This window comes from Vicugna pacos, chromosome 20 (assembly GCF_048564905.1).
Source record: "Vicugna pacos chromosome 20, VicPac4, whole genome shotgun sequence".
NCBI classification, from domain to species: domain Eukaryota; kingdom Metazoa; phylum Chordata; class Mammalia; order Artiodactyla; family Camelidae; genus Vicugna; species Vicugna pacos.
In genome coordinates this window covers 24,935,189-24,959,784 of record NC_133006.1, presented here as the reverse complement: position 1 = coordinate 24,959,784, position 24,596 = coordinate 24,935,189, and the positions used below count along the sequence as shown (strand labels likewise).

The window sequence follows — 24,596 nt, the reverse complement described above, 5'->3', positions numbered from 1 at the left end:
TTCAGATGCAGAACACATTGCCTGAAAACGACCCCCAGGAAGAATTGACAGTCACACTATGGCAAAGATTTACTGAAAAGATACCCCCATTAATTCCCCAAATGGACTGTCTCCCTTTTGCAGATGACTGTTAACTGAGAAAAGAGAAAGAGAAAAATTCCTAGATATTTCAAGGACTATTGGACATACGGTCTGACTTGACATTAAAACTGCTGTCACCAGAGCATCATCATTGCCCTCCTATTAGAGTGAGCATACAGAGGCCAGGTGATAAATAAAGTCATGCTTAGCCCGGCTTACAGTGGGGCACCTGTTAGTGCAGGTACATCCCAACCGTCATTCTCCAGCCACTAGAGGTACACTTGACATACTTAAAAGGTATTGTAGCTCTATTTCATGTCTTAGTCTGTGGGGAAAGCCAAGTGGAAGACTTTGAATCTGCTTCATCAGGCTAGGATATTACACTAAAACAATACCACATCTTGGGAAGGATAGCCGAGATTTGTGCCCCACCCCCAGTTATCAAAAGACTGAAAGATCGCTTGCAGAGATTAGATGGATCCTGGTTAACGACTACAGAATGTGCCAAACCCAACCAAGTACTAATCTTTCTCCCAGCTGTCATGCCAGACATGGTATTATGAATAGAGCAGATTAACAGGGTTTCAGGTGCATAGTATACCCTTACTGATTTGGCAAATGCATTCTTGTTTCCTGGGAGCACCCAAAGAGTAAATGTTTCAAGAGATCCAGAAAGATGTTGCAAGGTATCTTATGATCTACCCTCAAAAGTCCCAGAACAAGTCACTGTACCAGCACGAATCAAAGAAGAAAAGAACACTAAAGGGTATCAATTCTGGGAGGCATGTTTCACTGACCATCCATGTTTCAAGACTGGCTACCACACTGTTTTGAGACTCATTGTGACACTCCAACCTGAAGAGTTATGTTTTTCTTTCTACTTAGCAAAAATGTACATAATCATTCTAGGTGTCAGACATTAGGCTAAGTACTTCACACATATTAACTCATTTAATCATCATCATAATCTTTATCTTTATTTTATACATGCGTTAATAAAGGCACATGTACGTTAAGTTTGCCCAAAGTTTTGAGACAGTGATTGGCAATGATGGATTACAAGTCCAAGCATTGTGGCTACAGTCTTTTTCTTAAGCATTGTACTGTGCTTTCTCCACAGTTACCTCTTCAAATGTAACCCATTCTCCCTGTTATATTCTGCGTGACTTCCTTTTTATCTGATATGGTGGGAAATTTTCTATTTTCCATATTCTTTAACTTATTGTTCATATAATTAATCTACTTATTGTCTAGGTCTGCATTTCAATTTTTATCTCAGATCTTCCTTTCACTTTACAATTGTTCTCTTTAGCTTTGTTCAATCAGCAATTTGACCCAATCAATAAGTTTTTAATTTCAAAGATTCTGTGTTTTATTTCTAGAAGATTTTCATGGTTCTTTTCCAAACCTGCTTGTTGTTTTTAAAATAATATCTTTATCTTTCTTTAGGTTTCCATTTCTTCTTTTATCCCTGTAATAATTTTTAAAACTTTAGTTGATTTTAAAATCTTCTTTTATATTAAATCCTAAAGATGCTGCTCTATAAGTTTATCTCATTCATTCATGCTGTATTTTTCCTGACATATTTTATACTATTTAATGTGCTCTATCTATAAGATGTTCAAGACATAGTAGTCAATGGAAAACCAGATTACAAACTTCCATGATCCAACTTGTTGTGTATATATATATATATATATATACATATACACATATATATATGTAACTAATATTTCTAAGTTTGATTGATGTTGCCATTTTGCATGTCTATTTTTATATTAAATATTCATAGCCTATTCAAATAAAGAAATAATAAGAGATAAAAGTAAAAAATTTTAAGTTAGCACTTAAGAATTGTTGCTCTACCGTATTCATTTTTTCCTCTTTTTAAATTGAGATACAGTTGATTTACAATGTTTTGTTAGCTTCTGGTGTACAGCATAGTGATTCAGTTATGCACATATATATACTTTTTTTCATGTTTCCTTTCATTATAGGTTATTACAAGCTATTGAATATAGTTCCCTGTGCTATACAGCAGGATCTTGTTGTTTATCTATTTTCTATATAGTAGTTTGAATCTGCTAATCCCAAACTCTGATTTACCACGCCCCTCTTTCTCCTTTGGTAACCATAACTTTGTTTTCTATGTCTGTGAATCTATTTTGTTTTGTAAATAAATTTGTTTATGTCACTGTTTTAGATTCCACATATAAGTGATATCATATGATATTTATCTTTCTCTGACTTACTTCACATACTATGATAACCTCTAGGTCCAGCCCCATATTCATTTTTCTCCATTGTATATCCTTGCCTTCTTTCCCATATTCATTTTTAATATGACTATGATAACTATAAAACTTTTCACAGAGAAATGTCAGAACACAACAAAGTTATTCCTCCCCAGCCAAGCCTGGAAGACACCGCAAAAGAGATGTCCAGAGTCCAAACAAATTTTTTACCACCATCCTTTCTCAATCAAGTGTTTCAAATTATTTAATGCACAGAAGCCTCCGTAGTGCCTGATGAACCTCCTTATTCCTCAGGGTGTAAATCACAGGATTGAAGAGAGGAGTGACCACAGTGTAGAGCAGGGCAAAGACCTTGGAGAGGAGCTGGGAGTGGACAGCAGAGGGTGCAATGTACAACACCATGAGCGTTCCATAGAATGTGGACACTACAGCTAGGTGGGAGGAGCACGTGGAGAAAGCCTTTCGTCTGCTGGCCCCAGCAGGAACTCTCAGCACAGCCAGCACGATGCGGGCATAAGATGTCAGGGTCAGCCCAAAGGGAACAGTGAGGCAGACCACAGAGAGAATGAATGTTGTCATCAGGGCTGCACTGGGATCTGAGCAGGCCAGGCTCATCAAAGGCATAAAGTCACAGTAAAAGTGGTCAATGTGGTTGAGGCCACAGAATCTCAATTGAGCCATTAGGGCCACAACCAATCCATCTACCATGAAGCCCGAGAGCCAGGCTACGACCACCAGCCCCAAGCACCATTTGGGCCCCATCAGGAGTGGGTAGCGGAGTGGGTAGCAGATTGCCAGGTAGCGATCATATGCCATGACAGCCAGCAGGAAGCATTCAGCAGTGGCTAGAGAACCAAAGATAAAGAACTGGAGCAAGCAGCCAGCCACCGAGATGGCTGCCTCCTGCAGGAAGCCTTCCAACATTTTTGGCACCACTGTGGAAGTATAGAGGATCTCCAGGAAGGACAGATTAGCCAGGAAGAAATACATGGGTGTGTGGAGCCTCTCAGAGCTAACCACTGCCACAATGATTAGCATGTTCCCTGCAATGATGGAGGCGTAGATGAGCATGAACACAATAAAGAAAGGGAGACTCAGTTCAGCTACGCCATAGAAACCAAGAAGGACAAACTCAGTAATAGTCTGGTTGCCAATGGAGACAATTTCCATGAGGATCATCCAAGTTTCTGCTTGGCAGTGATTAAGGGAGAAATTTTAGTGCATCTTTGTATCTTCTGCACCAAGCCTGAGGTAAGTAGAGCTACAATGAAAAAAATAAAAGTGAGTCTCCAAAACAAGAATCATCTACACAAGTCCTCATCTGTCCCCCTTCTTAGTTGCTTACACCTTTTCCAACTCCTGTCCTTCCCTGCATTCCTTAATTGTGCATATTCTTGAAGCCCCAAGAGAATTTATTCGAACTCATCATTTCAGTCTTCAGAGTCCTTTAACCTATTAATTCAATATAATATATATAACATTTTTATGATACAATAAATTCTATTACCTTAATCTGTACAACCAGCCATAGAGCCTTCCTCATAAGCAACAATGTAATACCCTCACAACGCCTGCGAGACATGTCCTATCTTCAGCTCAGAATCGGCATGATCAACAACAAACAACTTTATCTTCCTTGATCACAACCAGCTCCACTGTGAGCGGTTTGAAAACTCCGCCTGATACCCAAGCTTGCTATATTATAGTCATTTTTATCTTAGTACTATCTCTCATTCCTCATACCCCAATCCATGAAATCTTATCAGTCATTGCTTGGAAAATGCCTATATATTCCCTCTTCACTGTCCTACCATTAATCTCACAACCTCTTTACAACTATCTTAGCACACTTGCCCTCTGTGTAGCCTTCTAGTCTCTAGATTGATTGTCCTCTCCCATCTCAAAATAATCTTCTTTAAATACTAGTTTCATCAAATCATTCAAGCTTTTCTAGTGCAAATGTGATAAATTATAACATTGAGAAAAGTGTAGATGTTGTGGGAGCAGAGAGATCAAACACAGACTGGGAGAGGAGGAGGGTGTGAGACTAGAGGTCAGAGAAGGCTCCCTGAAGAAAGTAGTTGTAAGCTGTTTTGGAGGACAGATAAGAGTTGGCCAGGCAAAGGACAGGCATATAAGCATAGCATTCCAGGCAGGAGAGACATAAGTGAAAGCAAAGATGTGTAATTGAGTTCTTGAAGAGCTAAAAAATGGATCTGTGTACCTGCAAGGAAGATCTCATATGCTATCTGAAGGGACGTATGTGTTTTATATTAAAAACAATGAGGATACGTTAAATGATTGGAAGCAGAGGGGAAAGGTACAGGAAAAATGCAGATTTTCCTGTGTGTCTCTGTGTGTGTGTGTGTGTGTGTAGTAAAATAAAAAAATCTGCTAGCAGAATTTGTGAAAATATGGTTGCCATCTCTTTGGGAGTGTTTTGTTTTGTTTTGTTTCCTTTAAGTGGAGGTACTGAACCCAGGGCCTCATCCATGCTAAGCACACACTCTACTGCTGAACTGTATCTATTTCCACTCTTGGGAGTGTTTTAAAGGTTCACTGATATGAAAACTATTTTCAAGTTATACCATAACCCTGGCGTTTCAGACTACCACATTCCCCTCTATTATTGAAAGGACTGGGGAAGTGGGGAGAAAGAGGAAGGTAAAGAGGAGGTAGTAGGATGTGAGTATTGTAGAGAAATGGGGAAGACATTGCAACAGCAGGGTTAAGTGGGTAAGAGGCTATCATTCCCTTACAAGCAGAGAAGACCATAGAATAGGGGAAGAAGCTGAATTTCAAATTGGAAGACTCCAAGGAATGCAGGACGAGTTTGAAATCAAGACAAAATTTACTGTACTATCTGGTAGGAAAATGAAAACAGTGCAAAATATGTGTCTTTTTTTCTGAAAAACAACCAATCACAGACTCAACCCTATAAAGGTGAAAGTTATAGCATGGATCCCTCCAAGTTATCATCATTTCTGGAAAAGAAATTCAAAGTACATTCCAAGAAAAAAATATTTGAAGAAATATAGACCAAACTAACCAATTTTAATTTAGCTTTGAAAAATGAGGACAAACTTATTCTCATATGTTTTGCAATGTCTGCTAAGCTGGTTCTCTTTATAAACAGGAAACAATTGTAAATAAATTCTGGTTTAGTTTGAATTTTTCATCTGCTCTCTTCCAGGCTCTTTGGCATTTACTCTAAAATAAGGCAGAAATACATACTAAAGAAAATTGTAAAGAAAACAACATGAGTTTAAGTGTATTCCACAAGTTTTGTTATCCCACAAAAAAAGTAGGAGGATAAATTCCCACCATGAAAATAAAAACGGTATGAGAATGTCCTACTCCATAATATACTCCAGCTGAAACTGTTCTCGTGAGTATCTGCTGCTCTTCGTCTCCAGGAGAGATGAGATAAAGGAAATAAGCTGCGATGCAGCCAGAAGGACTCAAATCCTACTTCTTACCTATTCAGTGGGAGACGCTGCAGCACTACGATTCCGGAGGAAGACGGCAGCATTTCCTTAAATGTGTTTGAAAAAGAGACTTTTTGCCTCTCTGGCTTAGATGAAACGTGTTACTGATCAGAGGAGAAAACTCCATACAGAACAATTCTTTAGCTTCTTTTCAAGGATCTATGAACTAAGCTGTGAACCATTATACAAAAATAGGAAACTCACCTGAAATACCAATACTAAAGGAAAAAAAAAAAAAACCTTAAGAGCAGAAGTCTTCAGAATGCTGAGGCTTCCCACCTTCAACTCCTCCCTCCTTGAGCTCAGTCTGAAATAATGTAGGACTTTGATTAGAAATGTCGCATGCATCACCCTCCACTCCCCAGAGCAATTCTCTCCTCCACTCTCCATCACCTTTTCTAGCTCCCAGACTCTTCTGGCTTTTCCTTGTAAGTCCTTCTCTTTATCACAAAGGAGGGATGACAATTGCCAAGAGGAGAGAGGCCCCTGAGAACCAATTACTGATTGACTGGAAAGCAGCCTTAAATGAAAAAGGAATATCAGCCCCCTGAGACAGCTTTTTCCAGACGAGGTTCCTGAACAGTTGGCTTGAACAAAAATAGGGCAGAAACCAAGAGTCATATGGGAACCCACCTTTCCATCCCCATGAAGGCTAATACTCTCCACCAAGCATCTAATCCCCCAATTTCCAGTCTCTTCCCCAGAACTCATCACAAAATTCTCCTAAGTTCTCTGCAGCATCCCTAAACCACGCCCACCACTAGTGGTCCTCCCAGAAGACTGCTCCAAACCCTCACTCCCTACCCTCCAGCTTTGGGACTCCCCCACCATCCCAGAAAACTATTTCAATTGAGACAGCCCTTACTACGAGAATTTTATAGAGATTATCAAAGTCTTGCCAACGTTGCGCCTGCTTTAATGGGAAGGAACAGCCTCTTCCATTTTTTTTTATTTCTTATTCTTTGTTTTACCCATTTGCATTTGGATCAATTTTCTCATTAATCACAGGATTTATTTCTGTATTTGGTAAAACATTGTCCATTGTTCAATTAGATATAAGCTCCTTTAGCGAACCGCAGCTTAAAGGAAAAATAACACTTCAAACAGTCCTCCACACCCGGGCACCAGGAGCACGGACTTTGACAAACCTGAACTCAGTCACGACTCTACCTTACTCCCAATAAAACACAAATTTATGAAGGGTCTCATTGTCAAGGTCTGAACTGGGGGACATACCATGTCTTGGGTATTTTATACTCTTCCATCATTTCACATATGCTGTTTAATTTTACTTCCCACAGTAATTTTTGTGGTTGATGTAAAAGACCAGATGATAGAATAAAGCTGAAGAGGAAACCACATAACTGAGGACATCTCAAGATCTTCATATGTCTTCTCCTTGCCCGGGTGAGCCACCTGGCTGAATGGAGAGAGCCAGCCGCACACTGGTCACTGAATTTGTCTTCGTGAGATTTTCCAACTCTCCAGGGGTCCAGCTGCTCATTTTCTCCCTCTTCCTCCTGATCCACCTCTCATCTCTGGTGGGCAGTGCACTCATTGTGCACATTGTGGCTGTGGATGGGCGCCTCCACACTCCCATGTACCTCTTTATCTGCAATCTCTCCTTAGTAGAGCTCTGGTACACCACGGTGACTGTGCCCAAAATGCCGGCCAGTTCTCTAAATTCCCAAGGGGTCATCTCAGGTCTCAACCACTTCAGCCAGTACTACTTCTTCTTTTTGGCCCCCACAGAGCTCTTCATTCTCCCCACCATGGCCTTTGACTGTGACACTGCCATCTGCCAACCATTCCTCTACCCACTGCTGCTCAGCCCTCAAACTTGGGGTTCTCTGGCTGGGTCTGCTGGCTTGTGGGATTCCTCTGGCCCATGTTTCCCTCATTCCTCCTTACACAAATCTCCTTCTGCAGCCCCAACCAGATCAACTGACGCCAATCAGGCTTTCCGCCTTTCTTGCACAGACACGTATGCCATCCAAACAGTGGGCTATACTTCTAGCACTGTCACTATCCTAGAGGCCCTGGTCTTTATCATGGCTTCCTATGCCCTAATCCTGACCACAATTCCAGCCATGGCCTCAGCCGCTGCTCGACGGAAGCCCTTTTATATGTGCGCAGCCCACCATTCTGTGGTCACCATCAACTTCAGTACTCTGGTATTCACATATGTCCACCCCACAGTAAAGTATGCGTCAAATGTCCACAAGATTGTGGCTATCTTCTACTCAGTCATCACCCCACTTCTCAGTCCTCTCATCTATACACTCCGTAACAAGGATGTCAAGGAAGCTGTGAAGGTGTTGGTGTCCCAGATCTAAAAAGTGCCTCCCAAACAGGCAGGCAAAGTGAGTGTGCCACAGAAGTCAGAGAAAGCAAAGCTGGTGGAATATCCAACAGAATATAACCCCTAACCATTGACTTTCACCTGTGCAATGTAACTTTTTTAATCATTAAGTTTGTATAGTTGCTTTTTGTGAGTTATCTGTGGCACATTTTAAGTGAGAGTTTCTCCTCCTGCCGCTCACTGTTTCTATTAGCTGTCTGTTCCTTCAATTGCTCAGCTTCTCCAGAAAAGCAGATAATCTCATGTCAGTATAAGTGCAGAGAAATGGCACAGGCTTTGCGGTACACGCATCTGGGTTGGAAACCAGCTCCCCACTTGTCACCATCAGCTAAGTAAGCCAATGAGACTTCTGCAGAGATAACACCAAAGAACATCGAATCTTTTTTACTTTCCTCAGAGGGAAGTTCTGATGTTCAATTGACCTAATAACATGTAAAGCAATAAACAAGTGTTGGTTTATTTGATTACATTAGCCTCCATCAACCATAATTACAAAGATTAGACTTGACTTCTGCCAACATACTTATTTTTTCACAATGTAATTTTTTCTTATAATAAAGGCAAAGCATGTTCATTACAAAGAAGTCAAATATTAAAAAATTGCATGACATAAAAGTATGAATCTATCCTCTATTTTAATCAAGAAAATGATTTTCAGTAGTATCCATGATGGTGACTGCAGGACCTTCAACTAAAAGATTTTTTTTTTATTCCTATGATTTAAAATATCTACCAGATAAGCCAAACATAGATTTTATTTAAAAAAAAAAACTTTCATTTTTAAAACTTAGACTTCTGAAAGCCAGACATTCTACATGGTAGACAAGCTCCTTGTAATATGACCTCATTTCATGACGAAATCTTTTTAAATTCTATGAAAAGAGCCCTGCTGCTGATTGCTTCTGATGTTTATTTTGACTGTTGATTTTCCGTATTGTTGGAAACATCTGTTGCCAGAGCATGCCTATGTAAAGCACCATGAATGATAGGAATTTGGGAGCTTTCTTCATCACTAAAGTATCAAAACCAGATGTATCATTAAACATCGCAGAAGCTCCATCTGAGCAGAGTGTGAAGATTTCCTCTACAAAGTTTAGTTTTGAAAAAATCTTGTAGCATTTCCAAAATAACAATAGTTTTAATAGTTTACAAAGAAAACTCGTAAAGTAGAAATTCTCTGATAACATCAGCTGAGCAAAGCAAACAGCAAACAAAAAGAGAGAGAGAGAGAGAAAGCTGGTACACTAAGAGGTATCTGCAGTTTCACCCAGCTGTGCACGACAGAGGACCCAGAAGGCTGCTGTTCCTTGTTGATCTACTTTGAAATGTTTAAAGAAACATCAACAATTCCAGAACAAGTTTTAACTTTAACAAAGAAATAGCTTCCAATTTTTCTCAGTTCCCTTCTGCAAACTACCCTTTTCCACGGCCCCTCCTTCAAAAATCCTCCAACTCAGGCTTCTTTGGTTTGGGAATTTGAAAGCAATTTTACCTTGTACGCTAAGAAAATGTTTTTATGATTTGGCAAGTCCTCGTTTGTAAGTGCCCCAGCTTTTTCGGGTGGATTCTTTTCACATAAAAAAAAATACAGAAGCCAAAATACATTTTCAGGATAAACATATCTGAGGTGCGCTTTCAATTCCCAAATCTAAGGGCCTTCAGGTTCATTCCAGTTTTCTTCCGTGAGTTTTTTTAGTTTTAGCTCTTATGTTTAGGTCTTTGATCCAATTTAACTCATTTTTAACTAACGAACTAACTTCTGTATGTGATTTAAGGCAAGGATCTAACTTCATTCTTTTGCATGTGATTATTCAGTCTTCCCAGAACCATTTATTAAAGATTATTATTTAGCCCATTTAAAGGCACTCTTGTCAAAACTCAGTTGACCATTGATGTGAATGTTTATTTCCAGGCTCTCAAATTAGAAATTAATTACAAGAAGAAAACTGGAAAATTCACAAATACGTGAAAATTACACAACATGCTGCTCAACAACCAGTGGGTCAAAGAAGAAATTAAAAGGGAAATTTAAAAAAAAATACTTTGAGACAAATAAAAATGAAAATACAGCTTACCAAAACTTATGGAAGGCAGTAAAAGCAGTTTTTTAAGAAGGAAGTTAATAGCAGTAAATGCCTCCATCAAGAAACAAGAAAGATCCCGAGTAAACAATCTAACTTTACATCTTGAGGAACTAGAAAAAAGAAGAACAACTGAAGCCAAAGTTAGTAGAAGAAAGGACATAACAAAGATCTTAGGAGGAATAAATGAAATAGACACTAAAAGACCATAGGAAAGATGGATGAAACTAAAAGCTGGGGTTTTTAAGATAAGCAAAATTGACAAACCTTAGCTAGAATCATTAAAAAAAGAGAGAGAGAGAGAGGGAAAGCAAATAAATAAAATTGGAAGCGAAAGGAGACATGTTATAACTGATACCACAGAAATACAAAGGATCTTAAGATACTATTATGAACAATAATATACCAAGAAATTGGACAACCTAGAAACAAAGGATAAATTTCTCAAAACATACAGCATATCAAAACTGAATCATAAAGAAATAGAAAATCTGAACAGGTCTATTACTAGTAAGGAGATTGAATCAGTCATAAAAACTCCCAACAAATAAGTCCAGGACAGGTAGCTTCACAGGTGAATTCTACCAAACATTTAAAGGAGAATTGATACTAATCTTTCTCATAGTCTAAAAAAATAAAAGAGGAGAAAACACTTCCAACTTCATTTTATGAGGCCAGCATTACTCTAACCAAAACCAGACAAAGAAACCACAAGAAAAGAAAATTACAAGCCAGTATCCCTGATAAACAGAGATGCTAAAGTCTCCAAGAAAATATTAGCAAAGTGAACTCAGCAATTAATTAAAACGATCATACACTGTGATCCAGTGGGATTTACTCCAGCGATGCAAGGATCGTTCAACATCCAGAAATCAGTCAATGTGATATACCACATTAACAAAATGAAGGATACAAATCCTATCATGATCACAGTAAGTGCAGGAAAAGCATTTGACAAAATCCAACATCTGTTTACGATAAAAGGTCTCAACAAAGTGGCCATAGATGGAACGTATCTCAACATAATAAAGTCCATTTATAACAAGCACACAACTAATATCACACTCACCTGGGAAAAGCTGAAAGCGTTTCCTCTAAGATCAGTAACAAGACATGGATGATCATTCTTGACATTTTTATTCCATATAGGATTCGAAGTCCTAGCTAGAGCAATTAGGCAAGAAAAAGAAGTAAAAGACATCCAAATTGGAAAGGAAGAAGTAAAACTGTCACTGTTTGCAGATGACTTGACACTATATATCAAAAACCCTAAAGCCTCCACCAAAAATCTTTTAGAACTAATAAAGGAATTCTGTAAAGTTACAGGATACAAAATCAATACACAAAAACCGGTTGTGTTTCTATGCAGTAATAATGAATTATCAGAAAGCGAAATTAAGAACCCAGTCCCATTTACAATTGCATCAAAAAGAATAAAATACGTAGGAATAAATTTACCTAGGGAGGTGAAAGACCTGTACACTGAAAACTGTGACTTTGATGAAGGAAGCTGAAGGAGACACAAATAAAGGGGAAGATATTCCACGCTCTTGTTGTAATGATTGCTACGTGTCTTGAAAACATCTTATCTGATACACAGGCTTTTTTGTATCTCTGAAAATGTGTAACAACATAAAAAAAAAAAAAACAAAGCAAATACTAAATCCAAGTGATGATAGTGCAAAGAAATGTCTCATATAAAAAATGAGAAGTTCAAAACATGGAAAATTAGTTTTCCAAGAAATTAACATTTATTAGTTCATTAAGGTCAAATATATATTTATTTCTCTTTTATACCTGACTGATCTGTAGAATGACTGAAATATATAAGGAACTCTATGAATGGTTATCAAATAAATTGATTATTAAGTTATATCAATAGCAATAAGACAGAAAAAAAATTGCATTACCTTTCATAAATGTACTAGGACATCTACAGTAATGAGAAAGGAGAAGAAATAAATGATTGAACCAGAGATATTATTACGATATTATTAAGAAAAAAATAAACATGGACATTTTCTCTGGCATATTTTTGACAGGTCACCCTATACTTTTTGTAATTTAAAATCAGACTTCAAAACAACAGATTAATTGGTTATATGAAGAGCTCTTCCCTTTGGAAAGTCAAATATGCTTGGAGACTCAGGTCCTCGGAGACCTTAAAGAGACACCAAATCGAAGAGTACTTTCCTCATGAGGGATCCACTATGTAGAAAAAGGAGAAAATACGCAAGACATCAAATACCATCTGCCTTTATCGCTGGTTATTTCTCTAAACAGAAAGACATCATTCAGACAGTATCTCCTGGGAAATGCCAAAGAGCCACCGAGGTGGAAAGAACCAAGGACTTTCAAACTACAAAGGGATAGCCGTGTGTGAGCTTGTATTTTTAATAAGCATTCCTGAATATGGTTATATTTTTGCAAAGAATTTAGATTTATGCAGCTATTATATATGTGGGTGTGCTTGTATTTTTACGTTAAATGTATTTTCTCATTCATTGTTATTTGTAATGGTATTCATATGTGTATACAACACATAATTTATTTGTGACCTTAGATGAATCTAGAATCTGAGGATATTAGGTTATTTTCCTATGCTTGTATTTAGAAATGCAATATGTTAGTGTGTGGATTTGTGAAGTTTATGTATGTGATTTGGGGGTTTGCAAGTGTTTTGGTAAAAAGGGGTGAAGCTTGAGAGACTGTAAAATGCAGAAATAAGTGACCAAGAAACACCTTCTGGGGATCTTTTAAAACTAGAGAGATTCTCATTCCTTTGGATAACTGAACTGTTTCACTGCCTATAGAGCTTGAAAGAGGTAATCTTCCCAATTTCTTCCCTCCTCTTTGAAAACCATGAAATGTAACTAGTGGCAAAATGATACAAAAAAAGGAGAGAGGCTGAGTGGATCTGGTGACTGCAGAAAGAGCTGGAAAGGGAGGAAAAAGAGTTAAAAATTGTTTCAGAGAGGAGACAAGTTGAGAGGAAAAGAGGAAACGTGTGAGAGAAGGAACGAAAAAGAAGTAGGAGGACCCAAGAGGGAAAGGAACGCGACAGAAAAGTCCCTCGGCTTGGAGTGGGGTTTGTCATGCCCTGAACGCAGAACACATCTGACTTGAGCAGGAGAACTTCTGCTGCGAGGGAAAATTCTGTCCCCAGCCCTGTGGGAAGGATGGGAAAGGGAGAAAAGAGTGAAATGGGGCGAGAATGATCCAATCCTCACCCTTGCAGAAACTGACAGCAGGATTCAATGTGTTCTTGTGAGAGGCGGGAGGCGGAATCAGGTGAGGGAAGTAGGCTGGGAGAGGTGTTCACCCATCATCCGAGACTGATGAGCTCAAGGCTGAGCTCAAAGTCCATGAGATGCTGAAAGAAAGGAAGTTCCGGTGCTTTCAACAGACGCAGAAAGAGGTCATCTTTGCCCACTTCTCTGTCCCGTAATGGTAACTTTCCTTTGCCGTTTCTTTTCTCCACCGGGCAGAAGGGCTGTGGGCGGGATGAGTGCAAACGCCTCCACGGTGCCTGCGTTCACTCTCGCGGGCTCCTCCCGCCGGGCCCAGCCCCAGGGCGTGCTCTTCTCCTTCTTTCTCGCGGCCCCCGTGCTCCCCGTGGCTGGCAACCTGCTCGTCGTGGCGCTGGTCTCAGCGGGCGCTGCCCTCCAGTCCCCCGTGTACTTCTTCCTGCGGACCCGCTCGGCCCTGGAGATTAGCTACACGTCTGTCACCCTGCCCCTGCTGCTTCACCAGCTCCGCACCGGTCAGCGCCACATCCCGCGCTCTGGCTGTGCTCTCCAGATGTTCTTCTTTCTCTTTGTCGGTGCCTCAGAGTGTTGCCTCCTGGCCGCCATGGCCTATGACCGCTGTGCAGCCACATGCGCACCCCTCCGCTACCCTCTGCTGCTGAGCCGTCGGAAGTGCCTGGGGCTGGCCGGCTCAGCGTGGGCCTGCGGAGCTATGGTGGGCCCGGGCCACACCTCCTTCATCTTCTCCTTGCCCTGCTGTGGCCCCAACACCATCCCGCACTTCTTATGTGAGATCCAGCCCGTGCTGCAGCTGGTATGCATGTGGAGACACCTCCCTCAATGAACTGCAGGTTATCCTGGCCGCCGCGCTCCTCATCCTCTGCCCCTTCGGTCTCATCCTGGGCTCCTACGGGAGCATCCTGGCTACTGTCTTCCGGATCCCTTCTGCTGCTGGCCGCCTCAAGGCCTTCTCCACCTGCTCCTCCCACCTGGTGGTGGTCTCCGTCTTCTACGGCGCTGCCATCTTTACCTACATTCGCCCCAAGGCCAGCTATGATCCAGCCACTGACCCTCTGTCTCCTTCTTCTATACCGTGGTCACCCCCATCCTCAATCCCATCATCTATAGCCTACGGAACACTGATGTCAAGGCTGCTCTAAGGAGAACCATCCAGAAAATGGGTCCAGCGAAGATTTGACAAAGGATGATGACTCCTACTACTAGCCAGCTGTAAATCACAGATCAAAGGGAGAGGAGGCATGGTTCTCACCTTGAGAGAGCGCAGCCTGTCAAAAAGACTAAGTTACCTTCGAAGAACCACTGGAGTCAAATCCGTCCTCAGACTCTGTCAACACACACACACACACACACACACACACACACACACACACACACTGTTCTGCCTTCTATTGTAAGAAACAAGAAAAATTCAGGATGGAGGATCAACTTAACAAGCAGAACAAGTTTGCAACTCAGGAAAAGTTACAAAATGTAACCAACAGACTAGCAAGATAATAAAATTTCCAGCCAGAGTAATGATTCTTTTTTTTTTTTAACATTTTTTGTTGATTTATAATCATTTTACAATGTTATGTCAAATTCCAGTGTAGAGCATGATCTTTCAGTTATACATGAACATATATATATTCATTGTCACATTTTTTCTCTGTGAGCTACCATAAGATCTTGTATATATTTCCCTGTGCTATACAGTATAATCTTGTTTATCTATTCTATTCTACAATTATCTTATCTATTCTACAATTTTGAAATCCCAGTCTATCTCTTCCCACCCCCTCCCCCTTGGCAATCACAAGTTTGTATTCTATGTCTGTGAGTCTATTTCTGTTTTATATTTATGCTTTGTTTGTTTGTTTGTTTGTTTTAGATTCCACATATGAGCGATCTCATATGGTATTTTTCTTTCTCTTTTTGGCTCACTTCACTTAGAATGACATTCTCCAGGGACATCCATGTTGCTGCAAATGGCGTTATGTTGTTTTTTTGTGGCTGAAGAGTATTCCATTGTATAAATATACCACATCTTCTTTATCCAGTCATCTGTGGATGGACATTTAGGCTGTTTCCATGTCTTGGCTATTGTAAATAATGCTGCTATGAACATTGGGGTGCAGGTGTCATCCTGAAGTAGGGTTCCTTCTGGATATATGCCCAGGAGTGGGATTCCTGGGTCATATGGTAAGTCTATTCCTAGTCTTTTGAGGAATCTCCATACTGTTTTCCACAGTGGCTGCACCAAACTGCATTCCCACCAGTAGTGTAGGAGGGTTCCCTTTTCTCCACAGTCTCTCCAGCATTTGTCATTTGTGGATTTTTGAATGATGGCCATTCTGACTGTGAGGTGATAACCTCATTGTAGTTTTGATTTGCATTTCAAAGTAATGATTCTTAAAGTTATTTGATATACATCCTAGGTAAAGCATTTATTTATTTATTTATATAATAGCACACTTAATTATACTTAATTAAATCTATCACTAGGTGAAAAGAAAAACCTTAAAAAGTGAGGAGAGGTGATTAAGTTTCAATAAATGTAAGTTTATACTATATATAAAATAGGTGAACAGCAAGGTCCTGCTGTATAGCACAGGGAAATATATTCAATACCCTGTAATAAACCATAGTTCTGCTGTAAGCCAGAAACTAACACAACATTGTAAATCAACTATACTTCAATAATTTTTTTAATGTAAGTTTATATGGGAATCAGTATGACACAGTGGTTAAGAGATTAGATTATAATGTCAGACTTTAATTCAAAGTTCTAATTCTTCCAGCTGATTAGCTAGCTGTGTGAGCACAGGAGAATTATATAATCTCTCTGAGCCTTAATTATTTACCCATAAATTTGGCATCATAATAGAATCTATTTCTTTGGAGTTTTGTGAGGATTTACAGACTTGCAAATAACCAAGCTTAATTACTCATACAAAATAATCCAGATAAACAATGGAAATGTGGGCTGTTTCCAGTTTTATTATTACAAGAAAAGCTGCTATAAACATTTGTGTGCAAGCCTTTTAATGTTTCATTTCTCTTGGGTTAATATTTGGGTGTGGACATGTGTATCCTATGAAAAATGTATATTTAACTTTTTAAGAAACTAGGTAATCACTTTGCCCTGTTTGTACAACAACTAGTAAACTAGTCAAATATGTAACTCATTTCCAGGAAATGTACATGCTCTCACAGTATACTTTTGAAATACTCATCTGGTATGTGACTTCACCATAACTTTTCTTTTTTCTTTTCCTTTTTTCTTTGTTTTTATCTCTTTTTTATTGCAATGTAGTCAGTTGACAATGTTGTGTCAATTTGTGTCAATTTCTAGTGTACAGCATAATGTTTCAGTCATACAGATACATACATATATTCCTTTTCATATTCTTTTTCATTATAGGTTACTACAAGATATTGAATATATTTCCCTGTGCTATACAGAAGAAACTTATTGTATATCTATTTTATACATAGTAGCAAGATTTGCAGATACTAACTACTATATATAAAATAGATATGCAAGTTTCTTCTGTATAGCACCATATTTTTCTTATTCTACAGTTTTCTTTGTCCAATCTACTTCATCTTTATTTTCTGCATACTCTGTAAAACTTCCTAGAACCTAGAACAAGGCTAGAGTTATGAGCATCCAAAAACAACAGAGGGTGGAAGTTGAAAGGAAAAGCCTGGATTAAGACCGAAGCCCTGAGTTAACATCTCCCCTCTGCTACTAAAGACTTATATTACCTGGCACAAACTCCTTTCATCATCAATCTGGTTTCCAATTTCTTCTCCAATAAACAGTAGAGCTGAACTAAATGAGCATTAGGTCAGGCTTGAGCTCCACTATTCCATGCCTATTTCCCCAAGGACTTTCTGCTGCTTGTGGCTGATTCTCCCATAAAGAACCAAAAGCATCATGATGAATGTTCCCTCCTCACCATTGCTACCAAAGGATCTTGAACTAAGCTAATCCTGACCAAACATAAGAATGTTCACTTTGTTGCCATGGCAAATACTGGTCAAAATAGCTAGCAAGTTTCTAAATTCAGAACTATGACCTAAGATCTAAAAGAAATCAGCCAGACAGGTTTCTGTTTATTTTATTCACATAGAGATTTCCAGCAGAGAGCAGACATGTGTGTGCTCATGAGAGAAGGAAAAAACACAGGAAGGAGCCAGTTGTTGGAGCAATCTCTGACTGGCCATTGTCCAACTTCGCCCAGGGCTGAGGAACCAAGAAACCAAATGACACCTGCTTCCCAAATCCAGTGTGCTTTCTGCCCCACTTCCCTTTCTGATAGATGCTCACCCTATCTGAGAGCTGTATCTAAGCAACCAGCATCTCATCTAGAAAACAGCGTCTAAGATGCAGCATCTTACACAGGGCCGTCAGCTCTGTGTCTGGGTGAGATCTCCCAAAGAAGGGAAAGGCTCTTAACCATCTATGGAGTTATTTGAAAGCAGTCCCAATATCATGGTGGGTTTGCAAACTAGGCACAAGATGAAAAATTAATACAACTGCCTGACAAGATGCCTGAAACTGCACCCCTAAACACTCATAAAAGGCCTTCCCTTTTGATCATGGATAATGTTTCAAATCAGGAATTTCTGAAAAGGTACATCACCTGCACCATTTATCATTTACAGCTTAAAGGAGAGTTCTAGGAGTAAGATGCCACAGGACTTGGAACCCAGACAGGTGGAGAGGCCAAAGCAAAAAGGAAGGGTCTCGAATGGTGGAAAGGTGGCTAAAGTCGACTTTGTCCATGTCTCTGTAGGGCCCCAGTCAACAATACAGCTTCTCTTGGGTAACCTGTACCCCATCTGGGCTCTCATTTCCCAGCACTTCTCAGCTTTTCCTGATGACCTAATGAGGCAACAGACAATTTTATAGAGTGCCCCCTTGTGGTCAGGGACGTGGAACAGACTACCCTCCTCTCTTTCCAACACAGTTTGCACAGACTGGAACACCCTGATCGCCTATTATGTGGAATACGGTGGGAATCTGGAGTGGTGGAGCCACCACAGGAACTCAAAACTATTGGTTTATCATTTCATAAGAAAATTGGTTCTCAAAATGCTGTCCTCCGACCAGCAGCAACAGCATCACACACGAATTCAGTAATGTAAATTCCCAGACCTACTTAATCAGAAATTCTGTGATTTTTTAAAAACCAGCTTAAAGTTTCAAACTACTCCCCTAGACTTTAGCTCAAGGGATAGTGGCTACAATACAGGACCAAGGCTTGTCCTCCACAATACTGGAGACGATGCAGTTCCCCAACTTGGCCACATGGTGGCACACCAATCCTGGCATCCTGACATTTTAACTGTGACCAGCACCGTATCAAGGTCGCTAAAGGGAAAGGGCTCTGTTCGGAACATGGTAGGCTCCTGAAAAGTTTAGGAGAATTAAAAAGCCAAAATAAAAGTATTTGTAAACAACATCTTTTAAACCAGTTCCCAAAGACAGCACAGGAAAGTGGGGCTGTTCCAAATAATTCACCTAGAAAGAGAAATGCTGGCTTCCCACCAACCACAAGTTTAAAAATAACTTCCTTCTTCCAGTGAGAAGGTGGCACATTGAAGGGAAGAGCTGGTGCACAAGAAAACACACGGGAATCCCCAACCTCCACCAGGTGCTTCGAATGGATTTTGGTAATAACTGTTGTGCGCACACACACGGTGACAGTGACACGCGGGTTGGTAAAGAATTACCAGAGCTCGAGAAGAGTTTAATAGGGATGCTGCTACAGGTAACAGTGGGCCACTCGGATGAGAGGTGCCTTTGTGAGCGTGGGGGATGGGCGTGCAGGGTCCTTTATTGGGGGGAAGGGGCTGTGCACAAAGGAGTAAGGGCTGCATGATAAATTCATGCACAGGTACCTGATTGGTTGTAAGATCTGTCAGGGACTTCTCTGAACAATAGGTTTTCAGACTTTGATAAGGGCAGGATGAGGCTTGTCTGCCTAGTGTACTGTGAGACGGGCTATCTCCTGGGGCGATGGGTTTTGTTAGGAGGAGATGATTTACATCTTGAAGAAATGCAGGTATGCGAAGGCTCCTGCAGTGGGGAGTAGGGGTTAAGGTGTCAATAGGCCCCAGGCATACGGAAAGCCCAGGGAGGGGGTTTCATGGCTCCAGAGAGTGCCAGTTGGCTCCACAATAACATTCGCCTCCAGAAAGGCTGATTTTCCAGGCGGGGGACTGAGCAAAGAATGGTATTTCCACCCACTGAGAAGGAAAAGCCAGGCTGGAATAACTTGTAAATCTAAGTTTAGTAAGTGTCAGTAACTGATCTGTTCTTACTAGATAAGTACCGGTTTACTGATTCCCTGCTTCTGCCTTTGTGATACTGCTGAGCTGTTCATACCCTATTGGCCAATATACCCCAAGCTTGTAATCTACCTTATAAAACCTCACGCACACGTCTTAGAGGTGCTCAGAGCCCCGGAGCGATAGTCCCTCTGAGCCCGCAGGTGTAATAACCCTGAGTACTCCAACCCTCCGAGTGGTGCTTGTTTCTTGGCTGGCCTGTCGTTTCCATAACACCATGAGATACGAGGGAAGGGTGCAGGGCACGGCCATTCAAGGCATGCCACAGCAATTAATATCAGAATGGTGGAAGATTCAACCCCCAATAGGCCTTGAGGCTCAGGATGCTGAGAGATTTAACTTCTAGCAGACTTTGAGCTTCATTATACGCCCATTGTAATATATTAACATGGTGAATAGCATGCCCACAGGTACCAGGGCAGTCCCAAAGCTAGCCATAAAAGGTCAAAGAGTGGTAAATGGCCAAATTCCTGGGAATCCCAGCCCCTACCCCAGGCTACTTAGACTGGTCCTTCCACTTATTAGCATATGAAGACACTAAGGCCATAAAAACCAGCAACACGGTGCCTCGCGGCCGCCGCCTCTCTTTCTCCCTCTTCAGAGACAGCCCACACTTTGTCTGTGGAATGTGTACGTACTTTTAGTCTGAGCACCCAACCCTCACACCTTGTGGCCTTTCTCTTGCTTTACTCTACCTTTACTCAACTGTGGCTCGCTCTTGAATTCTTTCCTGCGCGAAGCCAAGGACCCACACTTGTTGGGGCACGTTCCAGGGGCTCAACTGAAGCCTGGGACACAGCCCTCTTCATGCCCCACATCTGTTTTCCTGCATCAATAACACATCACTTCTGACACCACTTCAACCAGGAAATACGAAGTGCTAAGAGGAAGTTGGGCCACTAACACCCTCCACCCCCATCACCTTTATGTTGAACTTCTACCCCAACTTTTGAGTTTTGAGTTCTGTGAAAGACAAAATGTGTTGTTTTTGTTTTTGTTTTTGTTTTATTGATTTATAATCATTTTACAATGTTGTGTCAAATTCTAGTGTAGAGCACAATTTTTCAGTTTGTTGTTTTTTAATTTTCTAACTACCCAAACTCCCACCACATCCTGCCCTATGTAAAACCTGAGCAGGAAATCACACCACTGAGCAAAGGCCAAGTACAGTTCTAAAGCAAATCCCATCCCCCAACCCACCGAAGCTCAGAACTTCCTGGCATCTCAATCGAACACTGAGGATTTGGGTGGAAGGAGAAGAGAGAAGTTGATGGGCTGATGCAAATGAGGGCACTTGAGCTGCAGGGCTCAGAAGGTCATTTGGGGGTGGAAACCTAAGAAGGGACCACTTCAGAAGGGGGCTACCTCCTCCTCCCTCTTTAATGTCTCCCAGGAAGTAGACCAGAAGGGCTCCAATGAGTCACTAAGGAGTGGGAGTGAAAACCTTAGAAAATAAGATAAGGGAAGTTAGATGAGGAAACTCTACAGAGAGATTTTACTGGATTCCACATCACCTGCCATTCTCTCGCTTCATATCTCCTGCTCCCAGATCATTCCCTGGGGACCCAGGGACCTAGGGATTAGCTGTCTGACACTCTCTCGGATTTCCCACACTTCTTGGGGGAAGCCAGGGGGAGACTCTGAAGAGGCAGGAAGAACAGAAGCCTGCTTAGAAACCCGGCAACCCCAGGGAATTGCCTGAGAGCGACAAGATCCCTGCAGAGGCCGGCTACTGAGCATCAGCTAAGCTCCCCACTGCACCTCCACCCTAGTGTGGCTCCAAATCCTCCCTTGACGACTCCCACTGAGAAAGGCTGAAGTCCGGGAGGGGCGAAGCCCAGGACCAGGCTCCTGAAAGCGGGTCGCCTCTGCTCAGCCCCAGCTAAGAGCCTCAGGCTTCGGCCCCAGGTCTGGACAGGCCGCCAAGTGCCACCGCCCGCCGGCTGTCCACCCCGCAGCTTCTGGTGCATGATCAGGTTGATCTGACTGAAGCTCTTGCCCCACACGCCGCAGCCTTAGGGCTTCCCGCCCCATGGCCCCTGCCGCGGGTGAGGAGATCGGAGCATCTGCTGAAGCCCTTGTCCCGGTCACCGCCGCGCCCCTGGGCGCCCTCTGCTGGATGATAGGGTGCGAGCTCCCGCTGAGGCTCCGCAAGCAACCCCGCCACTTGCAGGGCTTCTCCCGGGAGTGGACTCGCCTGTGTAGAATGAGGTTGGCACCATGGCTGATAAACTTGGTACAGTCCCGGCACTGGTAGGACCTCTTGCCCGAGTGCGTGTGCCAGTGCACCGGCAGCCGTGAGCTGCGGCTGAATCTGCAGGGCCCCTGTGGGCACCGGAAGGGCCAGTCACTGGTGTGCGCGCAGCACATTAAATTTCAGCCTGTGAGTTTTATAAAGCAGTTTAGGTTATGGTGATGTAGCAGAAGACAGGAAAGCAAGAAACTGTGTCACAATGATACCAAATTAATGATGTTGGGTTCCGTTACTAACGTAACACACCCAAAGTGGGCTTTGATAAAATCCTACATATCCTTCGTGATCTGAAGGCTGTGTACGTGCACAAGGCTACACCCTGAGGAAGACACTCATCTGGGACTGAACATGAGGACTTGCAAACCCAGAAAGTAAAAACCAAGACAAATTTACAAACTGGCCTGAGCTTTGAATGCGTTCTCCAAGCCACACAGAGCCATCAGTTAAGGCTGGAAGACTCAACGTCCCAAAGTGTTTAAGCACAACCTTTAACCAATCATTGACTAACCAACAAACTAGATTGATACAGGGGAGATGTCTAAGAAACAAGCCTTAAAAATGAAAACAAAAATTTCAAAACACATGGCTAACAGTGCAGGAAAAGACAGCCCAAAGAATCAGTCCAAGCAAGTCATTAACCAAATAAACAGCAACAACTACCCTTGGGATCAGAATCAGTCTTTGCTACATCGTCTAAAATATCCAGCAATCAACAAAAAATCATGAGACATGCAAAGAAACAGGAAAGTGTGACCGATATGCAATAAAACAACACTTGATATAAACTATCACTTAGGAATACCAGATGTTAGATGTAACAAAGACTTCAAAGCAGCTGTTATAATTATGTTCAGAAAACTAAAGAGTTAGTGATACTATGTTGTACATTTGAAAGTTGTTAAGAGAGTAAATCAAAAGTTCTCAGCAGAAGAGAAAAATGTGTGGTGTTAGATGTTAACTAAACTGATGTGGTGACCATCCTGCAATATATACATTTATCAAATCATTATGTTGTACACCTAAAACAGATACAATGTTATGTGTCAACTACACCTCAACCAAAAACAAATATAAAAAATAAAATAAATATATAGAGACACTGATTAGGCTGTGATAGGTATAAGCAGAAGGTCTCAGGGAAGCTCAAAGAAGGAACACCTAGTTCAGACTTTAGGGCCGGCCATGAGGAGAAGGCTGGAACCAGAGATTCAGAATATGGAGTTAAATTATGAGGGATGAGTATGAGTCACTCAGGAGTAGAGGACGGAGTCCTGGCACAGAGAGGGGTAGAGGTCAATAGATCACGTAATGGATAACTCTCAAGCACCAGGGGTAAGGCAGGGCAACGTGCCCGGTGCTACAGGGAGACAGAGACATGTGGTACTTGGTGCCTGTCCCAGGTTATTACAGTCACCCCACACCCCCTCCCCAGGGGAGCAGCACTGATAAAAGTGCACCTTATCAACTGAGGAAGTGCAAACAGCACCTGCCACTCCTTCCTACTGCCTGCTCCCCAGACTAGCCCCTTTGGCAGCTGCCCCACAGAAATTCACTCAGGGGAGAATCAAGGTCAAGTTTCTTCAGGAAATGTGCTGTGCACAAGAAATTCAACAAAAGAGAAATGGATTTGACAGAGAAGACAAGCTCTTCGACTTTTGAAGTAGTATCTTGGAAGATTTGAGGCTCAAACTATGTCATCTCTCCTCTTGACTTATGGTTCTTCCTTGTATTTTGCTTAAAAATTATAAATCCACTGTAAATCTCCTTTCAGTAAGTAAAGAACAAGTATGTCAAAGTAAGATGTGAATGCTGAAATAGGGCCTACAGAAAAACACTGGAGTTAAAAACACTTAGGCAGATACTGTTGCAAGAAGTTGAAACATGTTGAGAGAAGATATGTTCAGATAAGCTGGAAAAAAACAAACTTTAGGCTAATGTGATGAGTTTGCTTTAAAAATAGTAGTTAACCACACAAACCCCCAAACCAAACAGAAGCTACTTTTTAATTTTTTACTGTTTCGTCTTCTCCATCATTGGGCTCTCTTTGTAACTCTTCCCTTCCATTAGCCTGAAGACTGGGAAGGGGCTCCATTTACTACATGAATATGTATTATTTGGTTTTGAGTTCTTCTAAATCTGTCCATGAGCTATGGGACTCCTAAACAAAAACGAGACACAAACACACACATACTAGAACTATACAATTATAAACACATATATACACCCAGAGACATGCATATACAGATGATCTCTGTGAGAAAGGATGAGATACCCAGAGTCCTCTCAGTAGGCTAGTGGGCACCGATGGCCTGGGGGGTTCGGTCTGTGTAACAGTTTTCAGCTGTTTAAAAATAAGAAGTCATCAAAGGCATGACTTTCTCTGCCTTAGCATGAGGCACAAACACACGCACAAAAAGATTCATGCTTATGCATGTGCTATAAAGGAGGATAATCTATAAATTTACTA

At 41.3% G+C, this 24,596-nt stretch overlaps 2 protein-coding genes and 1 long non-coding RNA gene across 3 annotated transcripts in view; 2 read left to right on the top strand and 1 right to left on the bottom strand.

Moving 5' to 3' along the window:
• The window catches only part of LOC140687614 (uncharacterized), a 49,734-nt gene that overhangs the window by 20,687 nt on the left and 4,451 nt on the right, over nt 1-24,596 (top strand). The window lies entirely within an intron of this gene.
• OR11A1 (olfactory receptor family 11 subfamily A member 1) lies at nt 2,577-3,506 on the bottom strand. The gene has a single exon (XM_015248796.3). It carries the CDS (start codon nt 3,504-3,506, stop codon nt 2,577-2,579), a length of 930 nt encoding a protein of 309 aa, XP_015104282.2.
• OR10C1 (olfactory receptor family 10 subfamily C member 1) lies at nt 13,772-14,713 on the top strand. The gene is given in 3 exon segments (XM_015248694.3): nt 13,772-14,335; nt 14,337-14,586; nt 14,589-14,713. Coding segments are annotated over 3 exon segments (939 nt in total).